Source organism: Balaenoptera borealis, assembly GCF_965194805.1.
Source record: "Balaenoptera borealis genome assembly, chromosome: 14".
Taxonomy (NCBI): Eukaryota; Metazoa; Chordata; class Mammalia; order Artiodactyla; family Balaenopteridae; genus Balaenoptera; species Balaenoptera borealis.
Genome location: NC_138875.1, coordinates 49116499 through 49144432, shown reverse-complemented (window position 1 = coordinate 49144432; position 27934 = coordinate 49116499). Strand labels below are relative to the sequence as shown.

The 27934-nt window shown below is 35.0% G+C and overlaps 1 protein-coding gene across 4 annotated transcripts in view; it reads left to right on the top strand.

Annotated features, from left to right (window-relative positions):
* TAF4B (TATA-box binding protein associated factor 4b) overlaps positions 1-27934 on the top strand; it is a 115587-nt gene that overhangs the window by 29675 nt on the left and 57978 nt on the right. For all 4 annotated transcript variants that reach the window (XM_082355487.1, XM_082355488.1, XM_082355486.1 and 1 more), the window contains 3 exons: positions 4289-4424; positions 5100-5202; positions 25386-25555. In XM_082355487.1, the coding sequence (XP_082211613.1) occupies positions 4289-4424; positions 5100-5202; positions 25386-25555 (409 nt within the window). The remainder of the gene's footprint in view (positions 1-4288; positions 4425-5099; positions 5203-25385; positions 25556-27934) is intronic.

The following is a 27934-nucleotide window of genomic DNA, read 5'->3' as shown; positions in this document are numbered from 1 at the left end:
GAAAAACAACTAATTATCAGTATATTATTAATGTGGTAATTTTCAGTTTCATTGAAGTAAAACTGATCTCCTAAAATAAATTGACCCAGAATATTAGAAAAAATTGGTTGTTGTTGCATCATATTTTTGTCTCATACCTAATTATTTTGAAGTAGGGAATCATTAAAGAATTTCAAAATACACATTTTTATATGAAATGCTCTGTGAGGCTTAACTCTGCTGATTGTCTCTGACTTCACTTCTCACTGAAGAAGGAGAAATATTTTCAAGGTATAAATTTCAGTCTCTGAGTGTGCTGGTGGCCAGTAGTTTTGTTAAAGAAGTTGAAATTAAAATTGAGTAGGAAACAAAACAAAGATTATTGCTTTATTGGGTCAAGTAGTTCACTGTCAGTTTCATATTGGACTGATCTACTAAGATCCAGACTTAAGTAATCAGTTTGTCTTTTTTTTCTTTCTTCTTAGCATGCTGTTAAGAGTGACAGGAGAGGTAGAATTCAGTTGTTGATTGTCAAATAGGACTAATGAAAGATTTGGTAAAGAGGCTGAATCCAAGTAAGGCCTACTACCCTTTATTTTCCGTATATAATCAGGAGTTGCGTCAAAAAATCTTCATGGACTATAATTTAGTCAGGGTTTATATAGTATTAATATATAGGTTGATTAATGCCAGTTCATTTAAATTTAATTGAAGAATATATTTTTTTTAGGGTTTAGTTTGGTGAGGATACATTAGAATTTATGGAAAATAAACTATTTAGAGACAATATTTACAGTGTGTATGTTGTCTTATTTTTGCCTTATTCAAGAAAATGTTTTATTATGAAAATTTCCAAACATAGCAAAGTTGAAGTTTATAGTGAACACTCATATACCAACCACCTAGATTCTACTATTTACAGTTACTATACTTGATTTATCCACCCATCAATCTTAATTTTTGATACATTTCAAAAGTTTCTTCCTAAAAAATAAAACATTAATTTTAATGCATGCATATCATTAACTACCAATCAATATTTGTTTACTCTTTTCTTCTTTTTAGCTAAAATTTATATTCAGTGATGTGCACAAATTTTAAATGTAACGTTGGATAAGTTTTGACAATGCTTACCTCTGTGTAACTCAAACCCTTTCAAGATATGGAGTGTTACCATCACCTTGCAGTTCCCTTTTGTCCCTTCCCAGTCAGTCCCCACCTGTGTACCTCCAGAAGCAATGACTCCCACAGATTAGTTTTGCTTGTTGTTAAAGTTCATATAAATCATCATACAAATAAGCACATTTAAATTTTTTAACAGAAATTTATAGGTTCTCGATTTGAAGCAGCATTTACTGATTTCTGTAAAAGCTGGTAATAAAGAATTCATTTGGGCAAATTTTAAAAAGTGGTTAGAAGGCCCTTTGAAAAAACAGCATATTCTGAGGCTGCCAGGGTTGAATTTTAATCTAGATTGGGCATGGCAAATACATTTCAACTCTCATTATAGGATTTTACTGGACCTCTGTGTTAAGAAAGATTCTAAGGCTGCATGTGGGTGTATAGAAGTGGTGGTATTTAGTGGTGTATGCTTGTCCCAGAGTATGAGTAGTGGCACAAGAACCACACATTGGCTGTTCCTAAGAAATAGTGGCAACTAACATGTATTTCCTGACTTTTTTGGGGGGGGGTGGGCCATGCTGCGCAGCTTGCGAGGTCTTAGTTCCCCAACCAGGGATTGAACCCAGGCATTCGGCAGTGAAAGCACAGAGTCCTAACCACTGGACCACCAGGGATTCCCTATTTCTTGACTTTTTATACTACAGTTTTTGTTCATTTGGGGCCCTATGTTTTCTAGAACTCAACCTCAGTGAGTGTGTGCCAGTAATCACATATTGAATATTATATAAAAATTAGAGGAGGTATTACCGTTTAGTAACTTTGTGTGCATTTACTACTTGAGTTATTTAGAGCTAAGTATTTGATTGCTGTGTATTTATGAACAGAGGAGTTGGTGGGGTCGAAATATAGAGAAAGCAGAGTGTGAAGGGTGTTCTCATCTACTAGTTTAATCTGTACTTGTGTTTGTTTGCTTCCTTTCCTTATGGAATTTAAGAACAGTTCCATGTCAGATATTCCAGATCATAGTTAATGTAAAAATCATAATTAATGTAGAAAAAAAAAAGCTGTCACCTGAAGAATATTGTGTAGCTCTAGACCTGCAGTTTCTATAAACTATAGAACATTTAATTATGTTAACATCCTAGTAAAACATCAGAACTTGACTTGTCAAGAGAAAAAGCTAAGGTATGTACTATTTACTCTTCTTCTTTTCTAGTGTTGTTTTTGGAGGGAAAATAAATAAAGGACATGTTTTAAAAAATATAATAGCTCTTTGTTTTGCTTGCCAAGTAGGAGCAGATATATCATCTTTGGGCCAATTTCCATCTCTCTAATTTCAGTCTCCATAAGATGCCTAATATTGTGGTCTAAAAATGGTACTTTCTTTGAAAGAAGACTACTGAACTGTTTTATACTTTCTCACTCATGGTATTTTATTTTGTTCAGCAAGTGTGCAGGAATATACTGCACATATGATACCAAGTGTATTAGGTACACTTGGTAGCATACATCCTCACTGGTACATCCTCATTAGGATGAGGAATGATGGGTATCCAGGATTGTTAAATCAGTTGGCACATTTGCCTCCTGCTCCCTGCATGAACTTGCCCTGGAGTGGGCTGTAGGCTGAGCCACACACATCCCTGGCCTGGGAGCCCTCCTGCAGGCACCAAGGCTTGCCTTCCCCAGCTTGTTCTGTGCTGGGGCCACACGCTGATGCTGGGGTCTCTTGGCCTCCATGCCCCCACCCCTCCTCGCAGGACCCCAGGAGGCATAGAGCCTCCTTCCACCTCAGGGGCTGGTCTCTAGGCTGTTACTTTTTTAAAATATTTTTGAGTACCCATCAAAAATGGTATGAAGACTAACTCATAAACAAATTTCTAATAACATTTTATTACTATCTTTGGTAATTAAAATACTGAAAAGAATACCAAATAAAAGATATCAAGGAAGAAAATATGAACAATAGGGATGTATGCCAGAATTGTTAGGAGTGTTTCTGTTTTCTTTTGAGTTTCAATCTGAATGCATAAATGGGACTCTGAATGTGTATTACTTTGTAGAATTTAAATCTGTTTCCTAGGACTTTACAATACATAAGTATGATCTCAACTGAAATACATCAGTGTTTTCAAGAGTTGTTTATCTCTTTCAAGAGTCTCTTCTCATAGAATCATGGCAATTGAATTATTCCAACTTGTATTTTTTCTCTAGGAACATTGGTTCCTATAAGATTATTTGTTGGGACATTTTGGATTTCTTGTAAGTTACTTTTGTTTAGTAATATGCACTAGACAATTTTATTTATAAAAAATTAGAGTATAGAATAAATCATACCTCCAGAGTTCCATTTTTTTTTTTTTTTCAGAATTCCATTTTGAAGTCTACCTCCTAGATCATTTATATTAGCCATATATGAGTTTGAGGACTTATAAATAGTTCACTCTCAATAGCTGTCTCAAATACATGGTGACTGTTTTTTTTCTTTGAAGTGAAAAAATGAAACTCTGCTATTCTGTTTTTTCTTCTTTGAAGCTAAAAACAAGGCCCTGCTATTACTTTAATTTCTCTTCCTTTATCCCCAACCCTCACCCTCTGGACTTCTTGAACTGTTATCTTGGAGAATGCCTTTAGCATTGTTATCTTTCAGACACTTTTAAAAAAACAACCGATTGCAAGTCATCATCTTCTAGAGGTATATTTTGAAATATTTATGGATAAAAAGATATATCTGGGATTTGCTTTAAAATAATTGAGAGTGGGGAGAAGTGGGTAAGGATATAGATGAAATAAAATTGGTCAAGAATTAATCATTGTTGAAGCTGGGTAATAATGGTATAGGTGGTTTCATTTTATTGTTCCCTCTGCTTTTGTATGTGTTTGAAATTTTCTGTGTTAAGTTAAAAGATGAAAATAGGGTCTATTTGGAGATTTAAATTGAGCAGAATATAAATTTGAAATACACTCTGAAAATTATAGTGTGAGATAGTCATGTTTTTCACTTTTGAGTAAGATAATTTTGCTACATACAAATTTAAATTTTAAGTAGGCTTTCTTGTGATGCTACGATAAAGGTATACTTAGTTAGGTGAGCCTAATCATTTGTTCTGTTGTTACAATTGAAAGCTTCTTCTTTCCTAAAGCAGCTCTAGTTGAATGACTGTATTAATAATTCTCATTGTTTCAGGTAGTCCAGCAGCCTTCAGGAGGCCTTGCAAAACAAGTGACCACATTTTCCCATTCCTCAGCATTGACCATCCAGAAATCTGGACAGAAGAAGGTGACAGTGAGCACTGCAGTACCTACCAGTCAGTTTCCTCAAGGTAGACCCTGGCTCATCCCTACCCCATCACCTTGGGTTTGGAACATGATGGGTTTCCGTACTTTTCTTTTGCACTGTTAAGAGAAGAGAGATTTCTTTTAAGTTGAGACCTGTGAGAGAAGACTGAAAGATAACTTTATTATATTCTTCGTACATAGCCACTTTTTAAGGGTGTATGTTGTTTTAGATTAAAGAAGCACCACTCATGGTGTTTTGTAACTAGATAAAACAATCTACTAGTAAATAAAGTACTTTTTTTAACTTCTAAAATTTGCTATTGTCTTATTTCTTTTTAAAATGTGCTTCTTTCCCTACGTTTGGAAGTCAGTCTTACAAATAAAAGAGGTTTTATGTATTTTTTAAATCTACCAATATAAAGGATATATTATTAACATGTTTCTGTCACCTTTTCTGTATAATATTTTTATAATGCTGGTAATTCTCTAGCCAATTTGAGGACCATATAAAAAGAAGTGGGAGCGGTCTTAATTTTACGATTTCTTGTGCAGGGAATAAATTCATTGTCATGTTTGAATTTAAACATAGTTCTAGGGCAGCTTGAAATTTTCTTTGATTATTCTATATGCATTAAAAATGACTTGTCCTGAATTTTTCCTAATGTAGTGTGATTGCTTTTTTTAAATTTTACCTTTTCTTTCTTCTTTTGTTTTTATAGCTTCCATTCTAAAGCAAATTACCCTGCCAGGAAATAAAGTTCTGTCACTTCAATCATCTATTCAGAAAAACAAAATAAAAGAGAATGGAACAACATCCTTCAGGTAAAGAAATTAAATAGTTAAAACTTGGTCTGGTTTAAGAAATTAATATTTTTTAAACAACAGAAAAGGGATGACAGAATAATACTTATATAAAATAAATTTAATGATGCCTTTTTAAAAAGCCAACAGTACTTTATTGAGTATAATTTATAAGCAGTAAAGTACACAGATCTTAAATGTAGAGCTCAATGAATTTTGACAAACATATGCGTGTGTAATCAATTCAGACCAAGATGCTGAACATATCCATCATCTTTATGCTCCTTTCAAATCAATGACTTCCAACCCTTGCCTTTGGCAGCCACTGTTCTTATGTCCATCACCATAGATCATTTTTGTCCATTCTTGAACTTTACATAAATGGAAAATTACATTATCTACTCTTTTGCATTTGACTTTTTTCACTCAGCATTTTTTTGAGATTTATCTACATCATTTTGATTATTAGAAGATTGTTCTTTTGTACTGGTGAGCAGTATTCATTGTCTGAATGTAAATTTGTTTATCCGTTTTCCTGTTGATGGACATTGGGTTCTTCCCAGTTTTTTAATGATTCTATATAAAGTTGCTGTAAACATTTACATACAGATTTTTATGTGAACATAGGTTTCATTTCTCTGTAGTAAATACCTAAGAGTATTATTGCTGGGTCATTAGGTAAGTATGTGTTTTACTATTTAAGAAACTACCAAAGCTGTTTACCAAAGGGACTGTACCATTTTGCATTCCCACCAGCAGTGATGAGAGTTCCAGTTGCACTCCAACTCTGTCAGTACTTGTTATTGCCAATTCTTTTGATTTTTACCATTCCAGTAAGTGTATAGTGGTTGTTAATTATTGTCATTTTAATTTGCACTTTCCTAATGACTTAAGATGTTGAGCATCTGTTCTTATGCTTATTTGCTATCCTTATACTATCTTCTTTGGTGAAGTGTGTATTCAGATCTTTTGCCCATTTTTCCTTTGGGTTGTTTTTTTTCTTATGATTGAGTATTTAGAGTTCATTATATATTCAAGATCCAAGTCCTTTGTTACATAGTGATTAGGAAGTATTTTCTTTGTGGTGTGTTTTATCATTCTTTTACCAGTGTCTTTCACAGAGCAAAAGTTTTTAATTTTGCTTAAGTCTAGTTCATTAATTTTTTCTCTTCTAGGTTATGCTTTTCATGTTTTGTCTAAGAAATGTTTGTGTAACCCAAGGTTTCAAAGATTTTCTTCTATGCTTTGTTCTAGAAGTTTTACAGTCTTATGTTTGTCCTTCTTGGATTGATATTCTTTAATTTCTACCAGTTGATTACTTAAAAATCAGGGTGTGGATATCCTATTTTCTTTTTTCTCTATCTTCTCCCATTTTTAGTTGCATGATTTGTCACAATTTATAAATATTTGTACATTAGTCCTCCTTCCTCATCCCCACCTGTATTTTAGTTGTAGTTCTACTTTTATATTAAAATGCTCACCTTCAGTCTGTTCTCTGAAGTTTTCCCAGTCATCTCTTGTTTGGATGAAATTAATTGAATGTAGTCCATGCTTTGATCTACCAGGACAACCATTATTTCATCCTTGTGCCTGCCACTAGTTCTCTGGTCTCTCTTCTGCAGTTTTTATTCAGTCTCCTTTTACCGAAAGCCTTTGAGGTGGGGGTGAGTGGGTTGGGAAATTGGTCGCAATAGGACAAGAAAGTATGCACTGGGAACTGTTTTCCTTTTTCACTTATTCTTGTTTTGAAGTTTGGGTATTCTTTGTCTTCAAGTTATGCCGAGGCTGTGTTTCTTGTTGTTCTGTATTGTTTTGGGGAGTAAATGTTGGAAGATGGTGACCTAGGAAGTCATCATTGTCTTCCAGTACAGTGAGTTTTGACAAAAGGCTAAATTCATGTACCCAGTACCTCAGTCAAGATACATAGAATACTTTCAATACCTCAGAAGCCTCCTTTGTGAGACTTCCCAGCCAGTCCCCCCATTATACCTTAGGCAGCCACTGATTGTCTTCTTATCATTGTAGATTTGTCTTTCCTGGGGTTTCAAATCAATAGAATCATATAATTTGTATTCTTATGTTTGGTTTCCTTTGCTCAGCATAATGTGTTTGATATACATCCAGTGTTGTTGCATGTATTAGTAATTTGTTGCTTTTCATTGCTGAGTAGTATTCCACTGTATGGGTATACTGCATTTGTTTGTACTGAATTGTTTGTCTCTTTATCCATTGGTGGACATGTGGGTTGTTTCCAGTTTTTGGCTATTATGAATAAAGCTGCTAGGAACACCTGTTTCCAAGTCTTTGTATGGACATAAGTTTTCCCTTTACTTACATAAAGATATGAATGAAAATGCTGAATCATTTAGTAGGTATATGTTTAACTTTATAAGAAGCTGCCAAACTGTTTTCCTTTGTGGTTGTACCATTTACAGTCCTACCTGCAAAGTATGAGAATTTGTTCCATATCCTTGCTAACAATTGATAAACTGCAGTTTTTAAAGTTTTAACCATTGTAGTTGGTATATGGCTGTACCCTCATTCTTCAGTATCTGCGGTGAGATTGGTTTTAGGACCCATTGCAGATGCTCAAGTTCTATAGTCTGCCCGGCATATCTGTGGTTCTGCATCCTCGGATTCAGCCAGCTCCAGATCATCTACTACTGTATGTATTTATTGAAAAAAATCTGTGTATGAGTGGACCTGTGCAGTTCAAACCCATGTTGATCAAGATGCTGAGTGTATTTTCATGTCCTTATTGGCCATTTGTGTAGCTCCTTTTGTGAAATGTCTGTTCAAATATGTTGCCCATTTTTAAATTGAGTGATTTTTTCATGCACTTTTTCTTCATCTATTTAAGATGGTCATTCATTTTTTAAATTATACAATGTATTGTGAATTACACTGATTTTTAAAAAAATAGTTTGAATGTTAGTATTCCTGAAGTATTATTATCCTTTTTATATATTGCTGCATTTGATTTGATTAATATTTTAAGGGTTTTATATGTATGTTCATTAGGGATACTGGTGTATAGTTTTCTGTTCTTATGGTGTCTTTGCCAGATTTTAGTACTTGTTTATGCTGGTCTCAAAAATGAGTTGTACGATGTTTTTCCCTCTCCTTTATTTTAAACCTTTGAGTAGAAATTATATTATTTCTTCCTTAAATATACGAATGAATTTACCCTTGAAACTAAATAGGTCTTTTGTTTTCTTTGGGGGTAAAGTTTTGGGTTTTTTTGGTTTTTTATTATTTGTTTGCTCTGGGTCTTAGTTGCGGCAGGTGGGCTCCTTAGTTGTGGCTTGTGGGCTCCTTAGTTGTGGCATGCAAACTCTTAGTTGCGGCATGCATGTGGGATCTAGTTCCCTGACCAGGGATCGAACCCAGGCCCTGTGCATTGGGAGCACGGAGTGTTATCCACTGCACCACCAGGGAAGTCCCCTGGGGGAAGGTTTTGATAAGAAAGTCAGTTTCATCTATAAATGATTTTCTATGTCATCTTAATGTCAATTACAGAAAGTTGCATTTTTTAAGGTTTTTATACATTTCATCTTACTTTTAAATTTGTTGAAATGAAAGTGTGCTACTACTTTCTTTTCCTTTTAATATTTGTAGATTCTTTAGGGTAATGTAGTATCATGCTTTTTTTTTTTTTAAAGGATTTTGTGTATTTTATCTTAGTTGTTGACTTTTTTGGGCATATAGCTGTTCATTTTATTCCCTTATCCTTTTAATATTGTAAGATTTGTAGTGATACTCTCTTTTCATTGATATGTTTTTTTCAGTTTTGTTTAGTGTTTTTAGAGAGTTAACTTTTGATTTTACTTTTTTTTAAAATTAATTAATTAATTTATTTTTGGCTGCACTGGGTCTTTGTTGCTGCACACAGGCTTTCTCTAGTTGTGGCGCGCGGGGGCTACTCTTTGTTGGGGTGCATGGGCTTCTCATTGTGGTGGCTTCTCTTGTTGTGGAGCACGGGCTCTAGGCACATGGGCTTCAGTAGTTGTGGCACCCAGGCTCTAGAGCGCAGGCTCAGTAGTTGTGGTGCACGGGCTTAGTTGCTTCCCGGCATGTGGGATCTTCCTGGACCAGGGCTTGAACTCGTGTCCCCTGCATTGGCAGGTGGATTCTTAACCACTGTGCCACCAGGGAAGCCCAATTTTACTGTTTTTATCTGTTCATCTTTTGTCTATTTTATTGACTTATAAAAAATATTCCTTTCTTTTCCTTATGTTGGGTTTTAGTTGCTTCTCATTTAAAACTATAAACCCCCTAAGTACTGGGTTAGCATCCAGCCAGTTATAGTGTTTCATTTTCATTTTTATTCATGTCAAAATGTTTTCTCCTCTTCCTTTTATTTAATAGTACAAATATTTGGGGCTTCTCCAGAGATTTTATTCATTTTTTTTCTAATGTAATTTTGTTCTGATCAGAGAATATACACTGTAAAATATCAATCTTACTAAATTTAAGACTATTGTGGTCAAACTTGATGAATATCTCATATGCCCTTGGAAAAAATGTAATTCTCAGTTTGGGGGAGTAGTTTTTTTTAAGTGCCATTCTGGTGAAGGTAGCTAGTAGTGTTTATATCTATTTCCTGGCTTTCTTTTTTTGGACTAGTTCCATCAGTTACTGAGAGTGGGTATTAAATCTCCAGCTATGCTTATAGATTTATTTCTTCCTTTAGTTCTGCCAGTTTTTGCATTAATTATTTGAAGCTCTGCTATTAGGTATACACATATTTATAATTGTTATGTTTTTCTAATAAATTGGCCCTTTTATCATAATTACATGTCCTTCTTTTTTTATTATTATTTTTTAAAATTTTATTTATTTATTTTATTATTATTTAAAAAAAATTTTTGGCCATGCTGCATGGCATGTGGGATCTTAGCTCCTGGACCAGGGATGGAACCCGGGCCCCCTGCGGTGGAAGCACAGAGTCTTAACCACTGGACCACCAGGGAAGTCCCCACATGTCCTTCTTTATTTGAAAATATTTCTTGTATTGCTGTGTATTTTATCTGCTGAATATAAACACTTCAGCTTTGTTATTGTTTGCATAGGCTATCTTTTTCCTTCCTTTTTTTCAACCTACATGTGTCTTTGTATTTAAAGAGTGTCCTTTGTACATTGCATATAGCTAGGTTGAGCTTTTCTTATGAAATCCAACAGTTGTTTCTTTAGGTTAATATTTTGCTATTTTATTCATTTGTTTTTTGTCTTTTAGGGTAAGTGATTATTATATTTCATTATATTTCATTTTAATATATTTCATTATATTTCATTTTAATTCCTCTGTTGGCTTCTTATCTATATCTCTGCATTTTTTTGTTTGTTTGATCTACAGGGATTACAATATGCTATAACGTGTATTTTTAGTATGCACTCTATTTGGAGTTAATATAGTACTACACATAAAATATGTGAACTTTGCAACAGTATAAGTCCATTTACCTCACTCTCTTCTTCTGTGCTATATATTTTTATTTTCATATGTATTACATCAGCATACATTATAAATGTATGTATGTATCTACAGTGTTATGATTTTAGCTTTAAAGTCTTTTTTTTTCCTTAAAATATTCTTTCTTTTCTTTAAAACATTCCCAGTGCTCTTCTTTTTTTTCTGTAGAGTTCAGTTTTCAGTGGTATTTTTTCCCTTCAGCTAAAGAGCTTCCTATAGCATTTCTTGGTCTGTAATTCTGGTGACAACTTTTCTGATTTCCTTTTCTTGAGAACTATTTTTGTTTACCTTCCCTTTAGAAGGGTAGGTTTTTTTGGGTTTTTTTTTTCCAATTAGAAATTGTAGGCTGACCCAATCTTCTTTACTGTGAGGACTTAAAGATGTTATTCCATTGTTTTCTGGTCTCCATTGTTTCTGATGAAAAGTCAGTTTTCATTCATATCATTATTCCCATGTGCACACTGTTTTTTGTTTGTTTTCCTCTCACTAGTTTAAGATTTTCTCTTTGTTTAGATTTCAGCACTTTGACTTTGATTCAGTCTGACTCTAGTTATGATTTCCTTTATATTTCTTCTGCTTGGGTTTTACTGAGCTTCTTGGATCTGTAACTTTATTTTTCTTTTTTTATTTAGGTTTATTATTTTCTTATTTTATTTTGGGTTTATTTTTCTTTTTCCTAACTATGGAAAATGTTTCTTCAGATTTTTTTTCTTGGCCCCATTATCTCTCCCATCCTTTTATGAATCCAATTACATATGCATTAGACTTTGATATTTTCCTGCATATACCAAGGCTCTGTTATTTTCTTTGATCTTTATTCTCCTTTAAATCTGTCAGCATATTTGTATGCTTCCTTAAAAATCTTTGTCTGCTAATTGCAACATTTGCCTCATTTCTGCCAACTTTTTTTTTAAAACTCTAGGTCCCATTTTCCAGTTTTTCATATGTCTTATAAATTTTCATTGTGTTCAGAACATTCAGTGACTTTCTGTTTTTTCACATATCTAGTAATTATTGACTCTGGATTCAGTTATGTTCCTGGAGACTGATTTTTAGTTTAGTAGACTTTATTTTAGTTTAACTTGACTGTTCTTAAATTCCAAACTTAGTCTTTCTTAGGTTGAGTAGCAGCTGAAATATTCACTCGGTTCTTTCCCCTTCCTGTTGCTGTTTTTGTTAGACTGCCTGGAGTGTCCCCTGGGGCATATGTAGTTCTTCCATCAGTCAATGATTAGGTCAGATTTATATGCAGATTTGAGGGATTACTCCTCTGTGGAGCCTTACATTCTGATGTATTTTCCCTAATTGTCCAAGTGCTCTTTCAACACTAAAATCTGTCCTCTGACACCAAGAATACGACTGCACAGGTTGGAGAGTGCTTTCAGGCCAAAAGACATAAACTCACAAATTTTACCCATCCTTGTTACCATATTTCAAGGGTTGACTTCTCTCTAGTTTCTGGTTGCCTTTTTCCCATTTTTTAAAATGGTTACCTTTTTAAGAAGTTGTATGTTGATTTTGTAATGATTAATTAAGCTACTCTGTCATTACCAGAAACCATACCTCCATTTCTTTTTTAATAGATTTTTGTTCTCTATTGGAATTATCTTCTGCATTCTTGAACAATTAGTCATAGTTATATTAAAGTTCATACCTAATATTCCCAACGTCCAGGTTGTCTGTAAGTCTGTTTCTGTTATTTGGCTTTTAAGTCCTATTTCTTGGTATGAACTTAGTAATTTTTGAGTCAGTGTCAAATATGTGTAAAAAATAATTATAGGAGTTTTGGATTAATTACCTCCTGAAAGAGAATTTATCCAGTTTCCTGGTTGGCAGGAGAGGAGCAGATTGCCTTCATCTAGTCAGTAACTGAATTCAAATCTAGGCTGTAATCTTTCCAAGACTCCATGTCCCTTTGGTTCTCCCTGACTCCAGGATGTAGTACCTCAGGTATTTCAACTAAGGCTTAGGGTACTTTTCTTTGCTGGATTCTGAACCCTAATTTTAGGATTTTCAGAATGGTAAATGAGCATTGGCTTCAACTTAAAATCATAAGCTGCATTAATCCCTAACAAGAGAGTCAGCCTGACCTTTGAAGCTTTGAAGCCAGGGGTTGACTTCTCCTCTCTACCTATGAAAGATCCTGATGGTATCTTCTTCCAGTATAAGCTGTTTTGTCTACATTGGAAGTATGTTGTTTAGTGTAGCCACTTCTATTAATTATCTTAGGTAGATCTTCTGGATAACTTGCAATAGTTTCTACATCAGCACTTGCTGCTTCACCTTGTACTTTTATGTTACGGAGAGAGCTTTTTTCCGTAAACCTCATGAACCAACCTCTGCTAGCTTCAAACTTTTCTTCTGCAGCTTCCTCACCTCTCTTAGCTTTTGAATCAATAGAGTTAAGAAAGGTAGGACCTGACTCTGAATTGGGCTTTGGCTGAAGGAAATGTTGTGGCTGGTTTGATCTTCTGTCCAGAACCACTAAAACTTTCTTCATATCAGCAGTAAGACTGTTTCACTTTCTTATCATTTGTGTGTTCCCTGGAGTAGCACTTTTAATTTCCTTCAAGAACTTTTCCTTTGCATTCACAACTTGACTAATTGTTTGGCACAAGAGGCCTAGCTTTCGGCCTATCTTGGCTTTCTGCAGGCCTTCCTCATTAATCTTCATCGTTTCTAGCTTTTGACTTAAAGTGAGAGATGAGTAACTCTTCCTTTCACTTGAACACTTAGGAGGCATTGTAGGGTTATTACTTGGCCTAATTTCAATATTGTCATGTCTCAGGGAATAGGGAGACCTGAGGAGAGGGAGAGAGACTGGAATGGCTGGTTGGTAGAGCAGTCAGAACACACACAACATTTACCTATTAAGTCGGCAATCTTGTATGGGCATGGTTTGTGGTGACCCAAAACAATTACAATAGTGACATCAAAGATCACTGATCACAGATCACCATAACAAATAAAAAAATAATGAAAAAGTTTGAAATATTGCAGGAACTGACAAAATGTGACGAAGAGTCACGAGATGAGCAAATGCTATTGGAAAAGTGGCGCCGGTAGACTTGCTCGACCACCGGGTTGCCACAGACCTTCAATTTGTAAAAAAACACATTATCTGTGAAGCACAATAAAGTGCAGTGCAATAAAAGGAGGTGTACACTACCAAACGTAAAATAGATAGCTAGTGGGAAGCAACCACATAGCACAGGGAGATCAGCTTGGTGCTTTGTGACCACCTAGAGGGGTGGGATAGGGAGGGTGGGAGGGAGGGAGATGCAAGAGGGAAGAGATATGGGAACATATGTATATGTATAACTGATTCACTTTGTTATAAAGCAGAAACTAACACACCATTGTAAAGCAATTATACTCCAATAAAGATGTTAAAAAAAAAAAAAAGGGAGGTGTGCCTGTATAGGCATGGTCTTTTCTGGGCTTATCTATTCTGTTAATCTTTTTTTTTAATCTCTGTTTTATCTTACTGTTTAATTTATTTCCAATAGCATACTGCTATTTACTATACTTTTTACTATATTTACTATAACTTCAAAATAAATTTTACCTCTGTTAAGGCATGTCTCCTACCTATCCCTCTTTCTTTTTTTATTTCCTCTCCTTCCTCTACTTTTATACCCTCCTTCCTCCACTTTCATACCCCCTTCCCCTGCTCTTCTTGATTTTTTTCGCCATTCTTGGGGTTTTGCTGTTCATATAAATTTAAGCATCAGTTTAAATTCCACCAAAAACCTCTGCTAGAATTTGACCAACATGGCCTTGAGCCCATAGGTCCATTGTGCTTCAGCTGATTTCTTTATAATTTTGAACCTTCTATCTATGAACATGATTTATGTCTCCATTTATGCATGCTTTCTTTAACATTTTTCAGTAAAGTGATATAATTTTATCTATACAGGTTGTACACCATTTGTTTTTGTTTTTGTTTTTTTAAACAATGGTTTCATGAGCAGTGATGCGGGGCCTCTTTGTGGTTTTTTTTTTCTTCAAATTTATTTATTTTTATTTATTTATGGCTGTGTTGGGTCTTCGTTTCTGTGTGAGGGCTTTCTCTAGTTGTGGCAAGCGGGGGCTGCTCTTCATCGTGGTGCGCGGGCCTCTCACTATCGCGGCCTCTCTTGTTGCGGAACACAGGCTTCAGACGTGCAGGCTAAGCAATTGTGGCTCATGGGCCCAGTTGCTCCGCAGCATGTGGGATCTTCCCAGACCAGGGCTCGAACCCGTGTCCCCTGCATTGGCAGGCAGATTCTCAACCACTGCGCCACCAGGGAAACCCCACCATTTGTTTTGTTTATCTGTTAGGTTTATTCCTAGGCACCTTTTTGTTGCTATTATAGGTAAAATTTTGGGTAATTGCCTTTTCTGTTCCTAGTATATAGAAATGTAGGTTGCTTTTTATTTATTTATTTATTTATTTATTTATATTTATTTTTGGCCACGCCACGCAGCTTGGTGGATCTTAGTTCCCCAACCAGGGATTGAACCTGGGCCCACAGCAGTGAAAGCCCGCGTCTTAACCACTGGACCACCAGGGAATTCCCTAGGTTGCTTTTTTAAAAAAAATTATATGCCAACCTCCTTGTTAAGTTCTTATTTCTGATAATTTTTAAATTAGGTTATTTATGTAGACAGTGATGTCAGGAGTGAGATTAGAATTATAGTTTGGCTTTTCTTTTTTTGCTTCCAGCACTTTAATAATGTCATTTCATTCTTTTCTGGTATGTATGCATGTGTTCACTTTCAAAGATAAAGCCTACAAGGAAAGGTCACCCCAAGCAAAGGAAACAGCAACACAATTGGAATGCCATTGACTTCAAACATTGGGTGATCAAATATTCAATATTAAAAACTCATAAAATGGTTAAAGATAAAATGTGGAATCACAAAAAATTAGCAAGTAACAATTATCTATTAAAAAATGAATACAAAGATTTGATAAAGAACCAAATAGGACATATAGAAGTGAAAAATATAATTGTTGAATTTAAAACCTCAGTGGATGGGTAAATCAGATTAAACCTGGCGACCCAAATGGAGTTTGCTTTACTCCAAAGAAGATTTGTGACTGTGTCTCATAGGAACCAGGGATGACTGTTGACTTGGGACCACATTAGTACCTGTTCTAGAGAACCTGACTTAAGAGTTTCTCCACTTTAACAGAGGCCCGAAAACTAGTGCTAGCCACAGGCATTTGCCCCTGAGGCAGTTCTACTTTTAGAGTGTGCTCAGTGCTTATTTTTACTGACACCTTTTTGACAACTTCTGTGCATCCAACACTGGAATGAAAATAAGCTGGTCTAAATTAGAAGAATGTCATGTAATTTCTCATGGGTAAATTTAGTCCAGTTAATGCCTGAAGCATAAGTGTCACCATTAGTATTTTCTTTAGGTAGTTTCTAGCTTATTACTTTTGCTCATTTAGCTATTGAGTGCTTATTGCTTTCTAGACTTATATATTGGAAAATAGTTTCTTTTTTTTTTTTTTCCTGGCTGCGCTGTGTGGCTTGTGGGATCTTATTTCCCCAACCAGGGGTTGAACCCGGGCCCTCAGAAGTAAAAACACGAAGTCCTAACCACTGGACCGCCAGGGAATTCCTGAGAGTAGATCTTTGTTGTGTATGTTATAAATATGTATATGTTATAAATATTTTTCTCCCAATCTTTTGTTTAACTTGTAATTTTGTTTTTAGTGTCTTTTGTTATTTGAAGATTTTAAATCACAGTATTAATTAGTCTCTTCCTTTATAGCTTTTGATTTTTGCATTATTTTAAAAAATCTTTCCCTATCCTTAGCTCATAATGATGTGCTCCTATATTTTCTTCCAAGATATCTATCTATACACACCTCATATATGCAATAGACCTTTACAAAATCTTCAGAATTCTTGATTCTATCTTTGTAAATAGCTGAAACAGAAATTACCTTTTCCCCGTTGGGTTGCTCATCTCAACAACAGTTACTGAAGATTTCATCATCCTTACTTTTCTGATTTGAAATGCTGCTTTACCTTTTAGTAAATTCTCAGTTATACAAGGGTACATTTCAAGATTTTCATTTTAGTGCTGTTTTTGTTTTATTTCTGTGTTAATATTTTTGCATTTTCAATTATCTTTCATTATTTGTTTTTATATCTGTTTAGATAAATCCTCTCTCTTTATTCCTTTTTCAGTCACATCTGCTGTCTTGAGGCACTATCTAAAGTTACCCTATTCATTTATTTACCCTTCTTTATGCGCCCCACTCCTTTTTAAATCTCTGAGAGTTTACAATAACTTTACCATTGTATATCTAACATTTAGAACAATGCCTTGTTCATAATAAGCATTCAGAAATTTGTTGAAATAATGAATTTTGAAAAAGAGAACAGGAGTATCTATAATCTTAGATATAATCTATTTTTAAGATATATTTGATTTTTGCACAAAGATACACTTTTCATTTTTGTATAATATGTTCTAGTTATTTGGGTTATATGTGGTTTTATGCATATCTTTTTATAGTAATGTCTTTTCTTTCAGTTTGCTTTCTTGGATACTTAATATCACTTCAATTATTGTTAAAATGAAGCTTAAAATAGACCCTTCATATTGACTCTTTTGTTAAATAAGAGGAGGTAATAGTGTATGGCATTAGATCCTGTCTTAACTGGATGAGGTTTAATAACAGGGTGATATCTGCCTGTATTTTCAAAACTACCTGTTTAACTGAAAAGAACATTTTTGTGACTTTTTCCCAGTGTAAGTCATATTTTCTGTTGTGCTTGTCAGTACATCTGGGACGAATAAGGGAAGCTATATAGTGTTTAAACACCAGAGGGTGCCAGACATTTGTGTTTTATTCTTTGTACTTCAGAATCAGAAGTGATAAATATTACAGTACCTGTGCATGTTTGTATAGTTAACTCTATTTAAACAGACTGACTATTTGATAATAATAAGGAATTATTGTTGATTTTTTGAAGAGGTGATAATGCCTTATGGTTAAGGTCTTCGTTTAGAGTCCTTATATTTTAGAGAGAAATAATAAAATATTTATGGATAAATAATACATATATGTGTATATTAATATATACTTATATAACTTAGAAGGTATTTTAACAGCTAGGAATTAAGAGGTTTTTTAAAAAATTTGCTTTAAAAGGCACTTAGAAAATAATATAGGACAAGGTTACATGCTGTTTGCACAGATAATATTATTCCACCAACTTTAATGTCCCATTTTTTCCTATTGCAAGAATCAGATTCTCTAGTGTAGATTAAGCTTGTTCTCTACCTTGCTTCATATGTAATTAATTGTTTCATTATGTATTTATTAAGAGTCTGTCCTTAAATATACAAGTGTATCAATGATATACACTTGTTATATAGAGTATGACATAATATAGATGATTAATCATTCAAGCAAGGACTTAAAGAGAGAGAAAACAGTCTCTGGTGACAAAATCTTGGAAAGTCAGGAGACAGGGAGGAAACATCCTTCTGAGCTGTGCCCAGAAAAACTCTAAATCTAGGGTTAAAATTCAACAACAAAAAAATCTTCTTGAAGGAGTTGCCTTATGCTAAATCTTGTTAGAAATTAGGTTCTTAAACATTCCTCACAGGGAAATTACATGAATGAAGACTTAGAGATGAGATTGTGAAGTCTTTCATAGTTTTTGGCCAGATTTTTTCATAGTAAAATGTGATTTAAGATAAATTATCTCTGTGCTTACATGCTGAATAAACTGCGAAGGAATATACTCGTAAGTAGTTCCTAAAATCACTGAAGTTTGAGAAATACTGCAATATCTTATGCTGTGTTTGAGTTAAAAAGAGGAAAGGGAATTTCCCATGAGGAAAGATACCTTTAAAAAAGTCATAGAAGGAAGAAAGCAGGGTTTGTAAGCTGGCTGTGGTAATGTAGCGAGGTTATGCCCAAGGATGGTGAAAAAAGAATATTGAAGGTAACCTTATTTTACCAGGGATTAGTAACCTAAAGGAAGAACTTGATCTTCTTAAAATAAAAATTTTTTGTTTATACCTTTTAAGCAAATTATATATTTATTTGACTAGGTAATACATACATTTTGTATAGCATTCGAAAGGAACAAAAGGATATACGGTGGGAAAAAAATAAGGTTCTCTCTTGCATCATTTTCCCTCTGCTACCCAGGTTCTCAGCCCAGAGCCAACCACTGTTAGCAATTTCTTGCATATCTCTCTAGATAGACTCTTTTCAACATAGATGGCAGTATACAATACATGATGTTTTATTGGGTTGGCCAGAAAGTTCGTTCGGGTTTTTCCATAAGATGTAATGGAAAAACCCAAATGAACTTTTTGGCCAACCCATTTTGATATTTACAACTTAGTAGTAATAAATCTTGCAGATTATTCAATATCAGCATATAATCATTGTGATTTGATGTTTTTAACAAAGTTACATAATGATAGATATTTAGGTTGTTTCCAGTGTTTTGTACTCAGAAAACAGAGTTGCAATGACTATCGTTTCACATAATTTCTAGAAAGAGCAGTTTATTCACTTTAAATTAGGTAATGTCAAATAACTCTCAGTGGAGTTGGATTAACAAATTATACTCTGAGCAACAAAGCTTAAGGTATCATATTTCCACATGTTCTCGTGAACTTTACCAATCTAACAGGTGAAAAATTGTATCTTACATTTTTCTTATGAGTAGCGTAAAACATCTTATATTTGAGTCATTTAAAATTTTTCATTAACTGAAGGTTTCTATGTTTCGTCCATTTTTCCATTGGATTTTAGGTCTTTTCCTTAGTTATTTGTAGGAGCTCTTTATATATTAAAGGAACTCCTTTTTTCGTGATATGATTGCTTCCTTCAATCCTCAGTCTCAGATGTAGGGAATGTTATTGTCTCCATTTTACTGATGATGCAGGCCTAGAGAGGTTAATTAATTTGCTTTATTTCATATAGACAGTAAGTGGCAGAGTCAGGATTTCACGGTAGGCAGTTTGACTCATCTTTTTTACCCACCATTCTTCTACTTCCCAGTACATTGTCACAGATAAACAGCACGCTGTTCTGAGCACATACAAATTCCTCAAATATTTAAGCACCATTTATGACTACTCTGCTAGAAGCGATAGGTGATGAAAGTGATTAATATGATCAATAAAATTAGTCTGGTTGAAGTATAAGGCAAATAGTTGATTATTGGAAGACAGAGTAAGACCTACTATAATAGAGACAAAATGTACCTTTGGAAGTTCAAAAGATGTAGCAATTGGACAGATGCTTTAAAAGTATAAAGATAAGTTAAACCAACATTTCCAAAGTAGGCATTTGAAGTAGGTCTGGAATATAGATAAGGCACTGACAGCTGAAAGATAATAAAGCAAGAGAAGCTAAAGACTAGAACAGGAAAGCCAGAATCAGTAGGAGCTATTTTATGGTGAAGAATGGGAGGTAAGAGTGCTAAGTTAAGGTCGTTACTTGGAAGGCCTTGAATATCAGGTTGAGCTCATAGGATCATGAAATGTTTTTGAATAGGAAAGTAATGTGATTTTCTCTACTATATAAAAATTAGTCTGGTGCTATTACAGATCTTAAGAGGGTAGAAGAGATTTAAGAAGGTAGGCACAAGCAATGGTTAACTTTATAAAAAGCTAAAGAATTAGATCAGTTTCAGAAACCAAAATGCAAGGTATTAATGATAATTGGGTAATGCTACTTTAATTTTTGCATATTAACCTATTACTCCCCACAGAATCTTGAGTTGGAAGCCTTTTTCTACTGAGGCACTATTAAATTTCCTTTTTGTATGTCTTTTAAAATGAAACAGGTTATCTTTCACAGCACCTTCGTTAAAAGACATACTGCATTAGACCAGAAGACTTGAAGATGCGATTTGGAGGTTCTCACTTTCTTTTCCTTTAAAATTGAGCCAACCCAGAATCACAAATACGCCTCAGCATCAAAGCCTTTATTACTGCCTTGGCCTATCTTACAATATTTAGCCTTATCAATAATGCTGCTACAACACTGTGTTGTCTTTGCTTTCCTTTAGTCTGCCTCCTTTCTTAGAGGAAGTTTTAAGTGGTTCGGGTACTGTTTATTGTGGTACCTTTTCCTCTTCCCTCAGTAGGGGTCTTCCTCTATTCCTGCTGCCCTCTGTAACCATAGCAACTGGCAGCTGAACTAGAGGGAGCTGTGTTCAGCTTGGGGCCAAATTGGGGGGGGGGGTAGGCAAGAACAAATCTTATTGGGTGGTTAACTCCCTTCTTAGTTCAGAGAAGGGCTGCAAGAAGATTCTAAAAGACATGGGGCAGTCTCCTCATTAATGAGTTCTGTTCAGTTCTAGTACTGTGCATGGTACTGGTAGTAAGGAGGCCTGGTACTGGTCTCTCCAGTCTGTATGTGAGATTTCAGCAGGGGCTATGTGGGAACTTGCCTGTGGAAGCAGGGTGCAGTTTACAGGGCCTGTGTACCTGGCAAACAGCTGAGATTGTGAACAATCAGTGTTGTGTGCATGTGTGTAAAGGCCATGTCCTGTGTACCTTAAACAATTCTGATTTTTTTTAAAGGAAGGATGAGGCCATATGTCTAAACTTCATAATATTTTTCTGTCTCCAGTTTTCTTTCTCTGTTTATTTATATATTATTTTTTAAAATATCACTAACCATTTGATTGGGTAATCTGTGTATACACTACAACATTCAAAGGGTAGAAGGGAGTATGATGTGGTATAAATGAAATCTTCTTCCTATCCATGCTTCCCTGTTTCCCTCTCCAGAGGAGAATTTCTTGTGCATCCAGAGATATGTTATGCTTGTGTGTGTGTGTGTGTGTGTGTGTGTGTGTATTTTTTTCAAGGTGCAGTCTGTTCTATACCTTGTTATGTTTTGTTTAGTTTTTTCCCACTTCACAATACACCTTGGCATTTGTTCTGTGTCTGGCCAAAGAGAGCTGCCTCATTCTTTTAAGTGGCTGAGAGTGACCTTAGAAAGTACCTAATCTAAGTTATTCATTTTTTAGAGGAAGAAAAATTTGAGTCCTAAAGGTGTTAAGTAACTGGTTGGTATTCTCTTTTGGAGTGAACTGACTTTTCATCGATTTGTACTTGGCCTTTTTTTTTTTAAATAGACTATTTCTTAGAGTAGTTTTAGGTTCATAGCAAAAAATTGATTTGGACGTTGTAGAAAATGGCAGCACATGCACAGCCTCCCCCATTATCCACATCCCCCACCAGAGTGGTCTGTTTGTTACGATTGATGAACCTGCATCGAGACATCATTATCACCCAAAGTTCATAGTTTACCTTACAGTTCACTAGGTGTGTGGTACATTCTGTGGGTTTTGACAAATGTGTAATGACATGTATAGACCATTATAGTATCATACAGATACTGTATGTTTCACTGTCCTGAAAGTCCTCTGTTTTCTGCATATTCATCCCTCTCTGCTAACGCCTGGCAACCACTGGTCATTTTATTGTCTCCATAATTTGCGTTTTCCAGAATGTCATATAGTTGGAATCATCAGTATGTAGCCTTTTCAGATTGGCTTACTTCACTTAATAATGTGCATTTAAGTTTCTTCTAGTCTTTTCATGGTATGATACCGTTTCTTTTTAGGACTCAATAATATTCTATTGTTTGGATTTACCACAGTTTATTTATCCAGTCACCTGCTGAATGACATCTTGGTTGTTTCCAAGTTTTGACAATTAAGAGTAAATCTGCTATAAACATCCATGTACAGGTTTTAGTGTGGGCATAAATTTTCAGCTCCTTTGGGTTAGTACTAAGAAGTGTAACTGCTGGATCATTAGTTTTGTAATAAACTGCCAAACTGTCTTTCATAGTAGCTGTACCATTTTGCATTCCTACCAGCAATGAATGAGAGTTCCTGTTGCTCCACACCCTCATCAGCATTTGGTGCTGTCAGTGTTCAGGATTTTGGCCATTCTGATAGACGTGTAATGGTATCTCATTGTTTTAATTTGCATTTCCCTGATGACATAGGATGTGGAGCATCTTTTCTTATGCTTGTTTGCCATCTGCACGTCTTTTTGGTGAGGTGTCTATTAGGTCTTTGGCCCATTTTTTAATCTGTTTGTTTTCATATTGTTGAGTTTTAAGAGTTCTTTATATGTTTTGAATAACAGTCCTTTATCAGATATGTCTTTTACAAATATTTTCTCCCATTGTATGGCTTGTCTTTTCATTTTCTTGATACTTGGGGTTTTTTAAATATTTTTTACTCAGACCTTTTAAAATACTTTTTTACTCAGATCTTGGTCCATCTTTAGGTTTATGGTTTCTACTGTTCTTATGCTATAGATTTTATTTATTTATTTTTAACATCTTTATTGGAGTATAATTGCTTTACAATGGTGTGTTAGTTTCTGCTGTATAACAAAGTGAATCAGCTATACATATACATATATCCCCATATCTCCTCCGTCTTGCATCTCCCTCCCACCCTCCCTATCCCACCCCTCTAGGTGGTCACAAAGCACTGAGCTGATCTCCCTGTGCTATGCGGCTGCTTCCCACTATCTATCTGTTTTACATTTGGTAGTGTATATATGTCCATGCCACTCTCTCACTTCGTCCCAGCTTACCCTTCCCCCTCCCCGTGTCCTCATGTCCATTCTCTACGTCTTACACTTTAGACTTTAAATGTTTAGATGTTTCTGGAATACTTCTTTGTTTACATAGTTGGTAAATTGATTCTTAGAACCATTCTCAGCATACCATCCCTCTGACAGTACCTCTGTGACATTTGATGAGGTGGAGTCCAACCATTTTCATATAGATTTTTTTTTTTTAAGTATTTATGAATTTGACTGTGCCAGGTCTTAGTTGCAACACATGGGATCTTCGTTGCGGCATGCAGGATCTTTAGTTGTGGTGTGTGGGCTCTTTTAGTTGTGGCATGCGGGCTCTAGTTCCCTGACCAGAGATCAACCTTGGGCCCTCTGCATTGGGAGCATGGAGTCTTATCCATTGGACCACCAGGGAAGTCCCCATACAGTTTATTTATATTGCGTGTTTCATTTGGTTGATTTGAGATACTAATTACATTTTTTTTCTTTTCTCCATTACAGAGACACACCTTTTAATGTTAGGTTTTTAAATATAGTGTTCAGATTGTGAGACCATTGTTCTTTCTCTTCACTTGCAACTGCTATGTCCAGCACTTAACTTTCTTTCATTTAGTTTGAATCTCTCATACCTGTGTGAGTAGGGGCTCTTGCCCTCTCACTCCTAACATGCTGCTTTTTAAAGCTGAACACCAGAGGCCTTTATATCTTGAGCGCTTGACAGTTATACTTTATTTCCCTTTTTTGTGCATAAATGCATTACCGCAAGGAGGTTCATAATTTAAATCTGTTGACATGAAACCACATGATCTATCTTTTGGCCCATGCAATAAATAGAAACAATATGTTTTTTATATAATCATGTTTGTGTAAATTATGTTATGCATTGGTACATGAGTTATGATCAGTAATATGCTTGTTATTACAGGGTGTTAAAAATGCCATAAGGGAATTTTAGTGTTTTTGTCTCTCACTTCTCTATCCTTAAACATATATACTCATCTTAGTACTGTAGCCATGTAGCAATTCTATTAGATAAAAGCAACTATTTAATTTTGCTGGCACAATGCAAGGAGCTCAAACATATTTTGTGTTTTTATATGTATGTCTTTTACATATGTGTGTATAATTTTATATTTTAAATATAAGCCCTTTGCAGCCACTTGCTTGAGGAGGTGGTTTAATGAATTCAGTTGGTACAGATGGAGCACACCAAAAGTCTGAAGCGGAAAAACAAAACTAGTTTTAACCATATGGTTTCAGAATAGCTAGTCTAGAAAGCTTCTTCTCAAGGGCTTTTACACGGGTATGGACCTTTAGGGATTGGGGGAATTCTCCTGCTCCTCAGTGGAACAGTGGACTGCACTGGGGATATCTGAGGGGTTTTTAAATCATCTTGGATGAAAACAAAGAAGTCTGTTTTTATTTCATTCTTTCATTACCTGCAATTTGGGATAACTTAGTATAACTTCCAAATCCCTCTTAGAGTATCTTATTTACTAAACTGAGAGCGGGAGAGATGGGCACTAGGAGACTAAAGTTGCTTCTGATTCATCTTTCTGATATTAAATGTACACTAGTGGTTAGAAACACCAATGAATTTTAAAGGCTGACAGAAAGATAGCCATGCTTTACTTCTCTTGCTTAGATAAATTGAGTAAAATAATGTCTTTAGTTATAAGGAGAGATCTATAATTCTTTGCTCTCTTTTATTTATTTATTTATTTATTTATTTATTTATTTATTTATTTATTTATTTATTTATTTATTTTATTTATGGCTGTGTTGGGTCTTCGTTTCTGTGCGAGGGCTTTCTCTAGCTGTGGCAAGCAGGGGCCGCTCTTTATCGCGGTACGCGGGCCTTTCACTATCGCGGTCTCTCTTGTTGCAGAGCACAGGCTCCAGACGCGCAGGCTCAGTAAGTGTGGCTCACGGGCGCGCAGGCTCAGTAAGTGCGGCTCACGGGCCCGGTTGCTCCGCGGCATGTGAAATCTTCCCAGACCAGGGCTCGAACCCGTGTCCCCTGCATTGGCAGGCAGATTCTCAACAACTGCGTCATCGGGGAAGCCATCTTTGCTCTCTTAAATCACTCATTCACATACCACCACCACTGAAAGCTTTCTTTTTTTTCTATTAGAGATGAAGATGACATCAATGATGTGACTTCCATGGCAGGGGTCAACCTTAGTGAAGAAAATGCCTGCATCTTAGCAACAAACTCTGAATTGGTGGGCACACTTGTTCAGTCATGTAAAGATGAACCGTTTCTTTTCATTGGAGCTCTACAAAAGAGAATTTTAGACATTGGTAAGTATGATTATTGACCTGAAAGGACTGTCTCTTCCAAGGAAAATGCTATCAAAAGAGATAGCCTGGGTTGGTTTTTCTGGAAATTCTGAGGCTTAAAAAAGGCTCTGGAAGTAATCAAGATTTCATGGGTGTTATAGAAAAAAGTATTTTATTTTAAAAATTATTAATGTAACTTAAATCATGTAACCTATGGTTTCTGGTGTAGATAATAGAAGTTAATATTTTATTCATCTTAATGGGAGAATAGATGTGTAAAAAATGAATATATGCTTATGATATACTATTTTTTTCTGTGCTGTTCTTCCTTGGTTGGGCTTTAGGCATGTAACTTGTTACAAGTTTGTGTTTATGAAATAAAGAAATAGTCAATGAGAGTAAGTCCCTTTTTCCTCATCTCAATCCGGAAATTCAAACCCATCCATACTGTAAAAGAACTAAACTAGAATATCAGAGTTCTCTCTGGCCAGGAGTAGTTGCTGGGTGGCCTGAAGTATGTGAAAGGAAATGGAAGAGAACATACCAGTTTTATTCTGGAGCCAAACAGCTTTTTTGTTGTTGTTTAATACCAAACTTGCAGTGGTAACTGAAAAAGGAGACAGATTGGAGAGAGATTGTTGCATGTGAGTTATCTCACTTCTTGTGTCCTGACACAGGGACTTATTGGAGTCTCCTCTAGCTCTCTTCCTTCACCCATGTCCAATTTGAGGGGCCAGTGCCAGTGACCTTTTAGTATGCTTGACTAAGAACCTTTACATTCTGTGTTGAAGGCCTGACACAAAAATGTGAAGGTTTCAGATTTTTGATACATCCATGGTATATTTAAGGACTTCAAAATACATTACTATTACATATTCTAAGTCTACTTCACAATTACTCAATAAAGAAATATGTGAGCTCCTACTGTATGTTATTCAGATTATCACTTTTTTCACCTCTAATTTAAGTTGGTTATATGTTATCCTTCTTTTATCTTGAAAAACTAGAATTTACAGTAGTTCAAAGGGAAAGAAATTCAGAAGAGCTAATTGTAAAATGTTTGTTTGCTGTTTGCTTGTGTTTTGTTTGATTTCTCTCCTCTCCAGCCCTCCCTCCTCCTCCTCCTCCCCTCCCTCCCTCTCCTTCTTTCTCTTTCGTTTTCTTCTTTGCATTGTATTTTCTATTGTATAGGAGACGGTACCTTAACTTTGGAATAAACCTAAGCAAATATCTTTCTGTGATGGCTTGGGAAATTTACTGGTGTTTTAACTCCTTTTAGCCATATAATTATTTAGAACTCTGGTGGAGTAGAAGTAGATTCATACTTAGTTTTAGCAATTCCCTGCCCCCCTTCTAAATTTTATTTCTAGCTTGATTTAAACCTTGATTATATGATAGGAAAACTTTTAGTTTGACAGAGCATTTTCCATCATTTAGGACAGGGATTGACAATATTTCTTCCCGCAAAGGACCAGATCATAAATATTCGCCACTTTGTGGGCCATATAGTCTGTGTTGCAACTGCTTACTTCTGCTGTTATGTTACAGAAGCAACTGTAGACAGCATATGAACAAATAGAAAAGACTGTATTGCCATCAAACTTTATCTATAGAGACCAGATTTAGTTTGCTAACCTCTGCTTTCAAGGAGAACTCTTTGTATTTTCAGTTCTTGATGGTAAAACACCAACTTGTCATTTAATATGATGGAAAATTGCAGAACTTCTTCCCTCTAAATTACCTAAGCTTTTAAAACAAAAACAAAAACCATGGAGTGAATGGAGTTATATATTTCTAGGAATTTTTTCATTTATAATAAAATTCCATGTTTACAGAATAGATCAGAACCAAGACCATTTCTTAATAACAGGAATTATAAAGTAACCCAAAGAATTTGGGGAGGAAGATTTTCTTACTTGAATATGTTAGAGGAGTAAACATGCCAGTGTTCTTCCTTTTTTGCTAATTACCTAAATTAAATTACACAGACATTCTGTAAAAATCACATAGTAAGCTTGCAAACACCTACTAGATTGCCTTAAACAGTTAATGGTGACTTTACTAAAGGGAGTGTTTTATTTTAAGGTGAGACTTTAACTTGTAACTCTGTTATGTTTTATCATCAGTTTAGTGAAGATATTAGAATGTTTGATTGTTCACTAAGCCCTGGAATTGATTGCAACTCCCAGCACTTGTTTATTTTTAGTATTTTAAAAATACGATATTTCTTTAGCATAGGTTTCTGTTTTATAAAATACATATGAAATTATTTTCAAAGTTTCTCCCCAAACCCTATATATTCTTAAATGTTCACTTTCTTTAAGAATTAACTGGCATGTCATCCTCTATATACTCTATGTTTAATTATAATTTTAATCATTGGATTGTTTTGAAATTGCA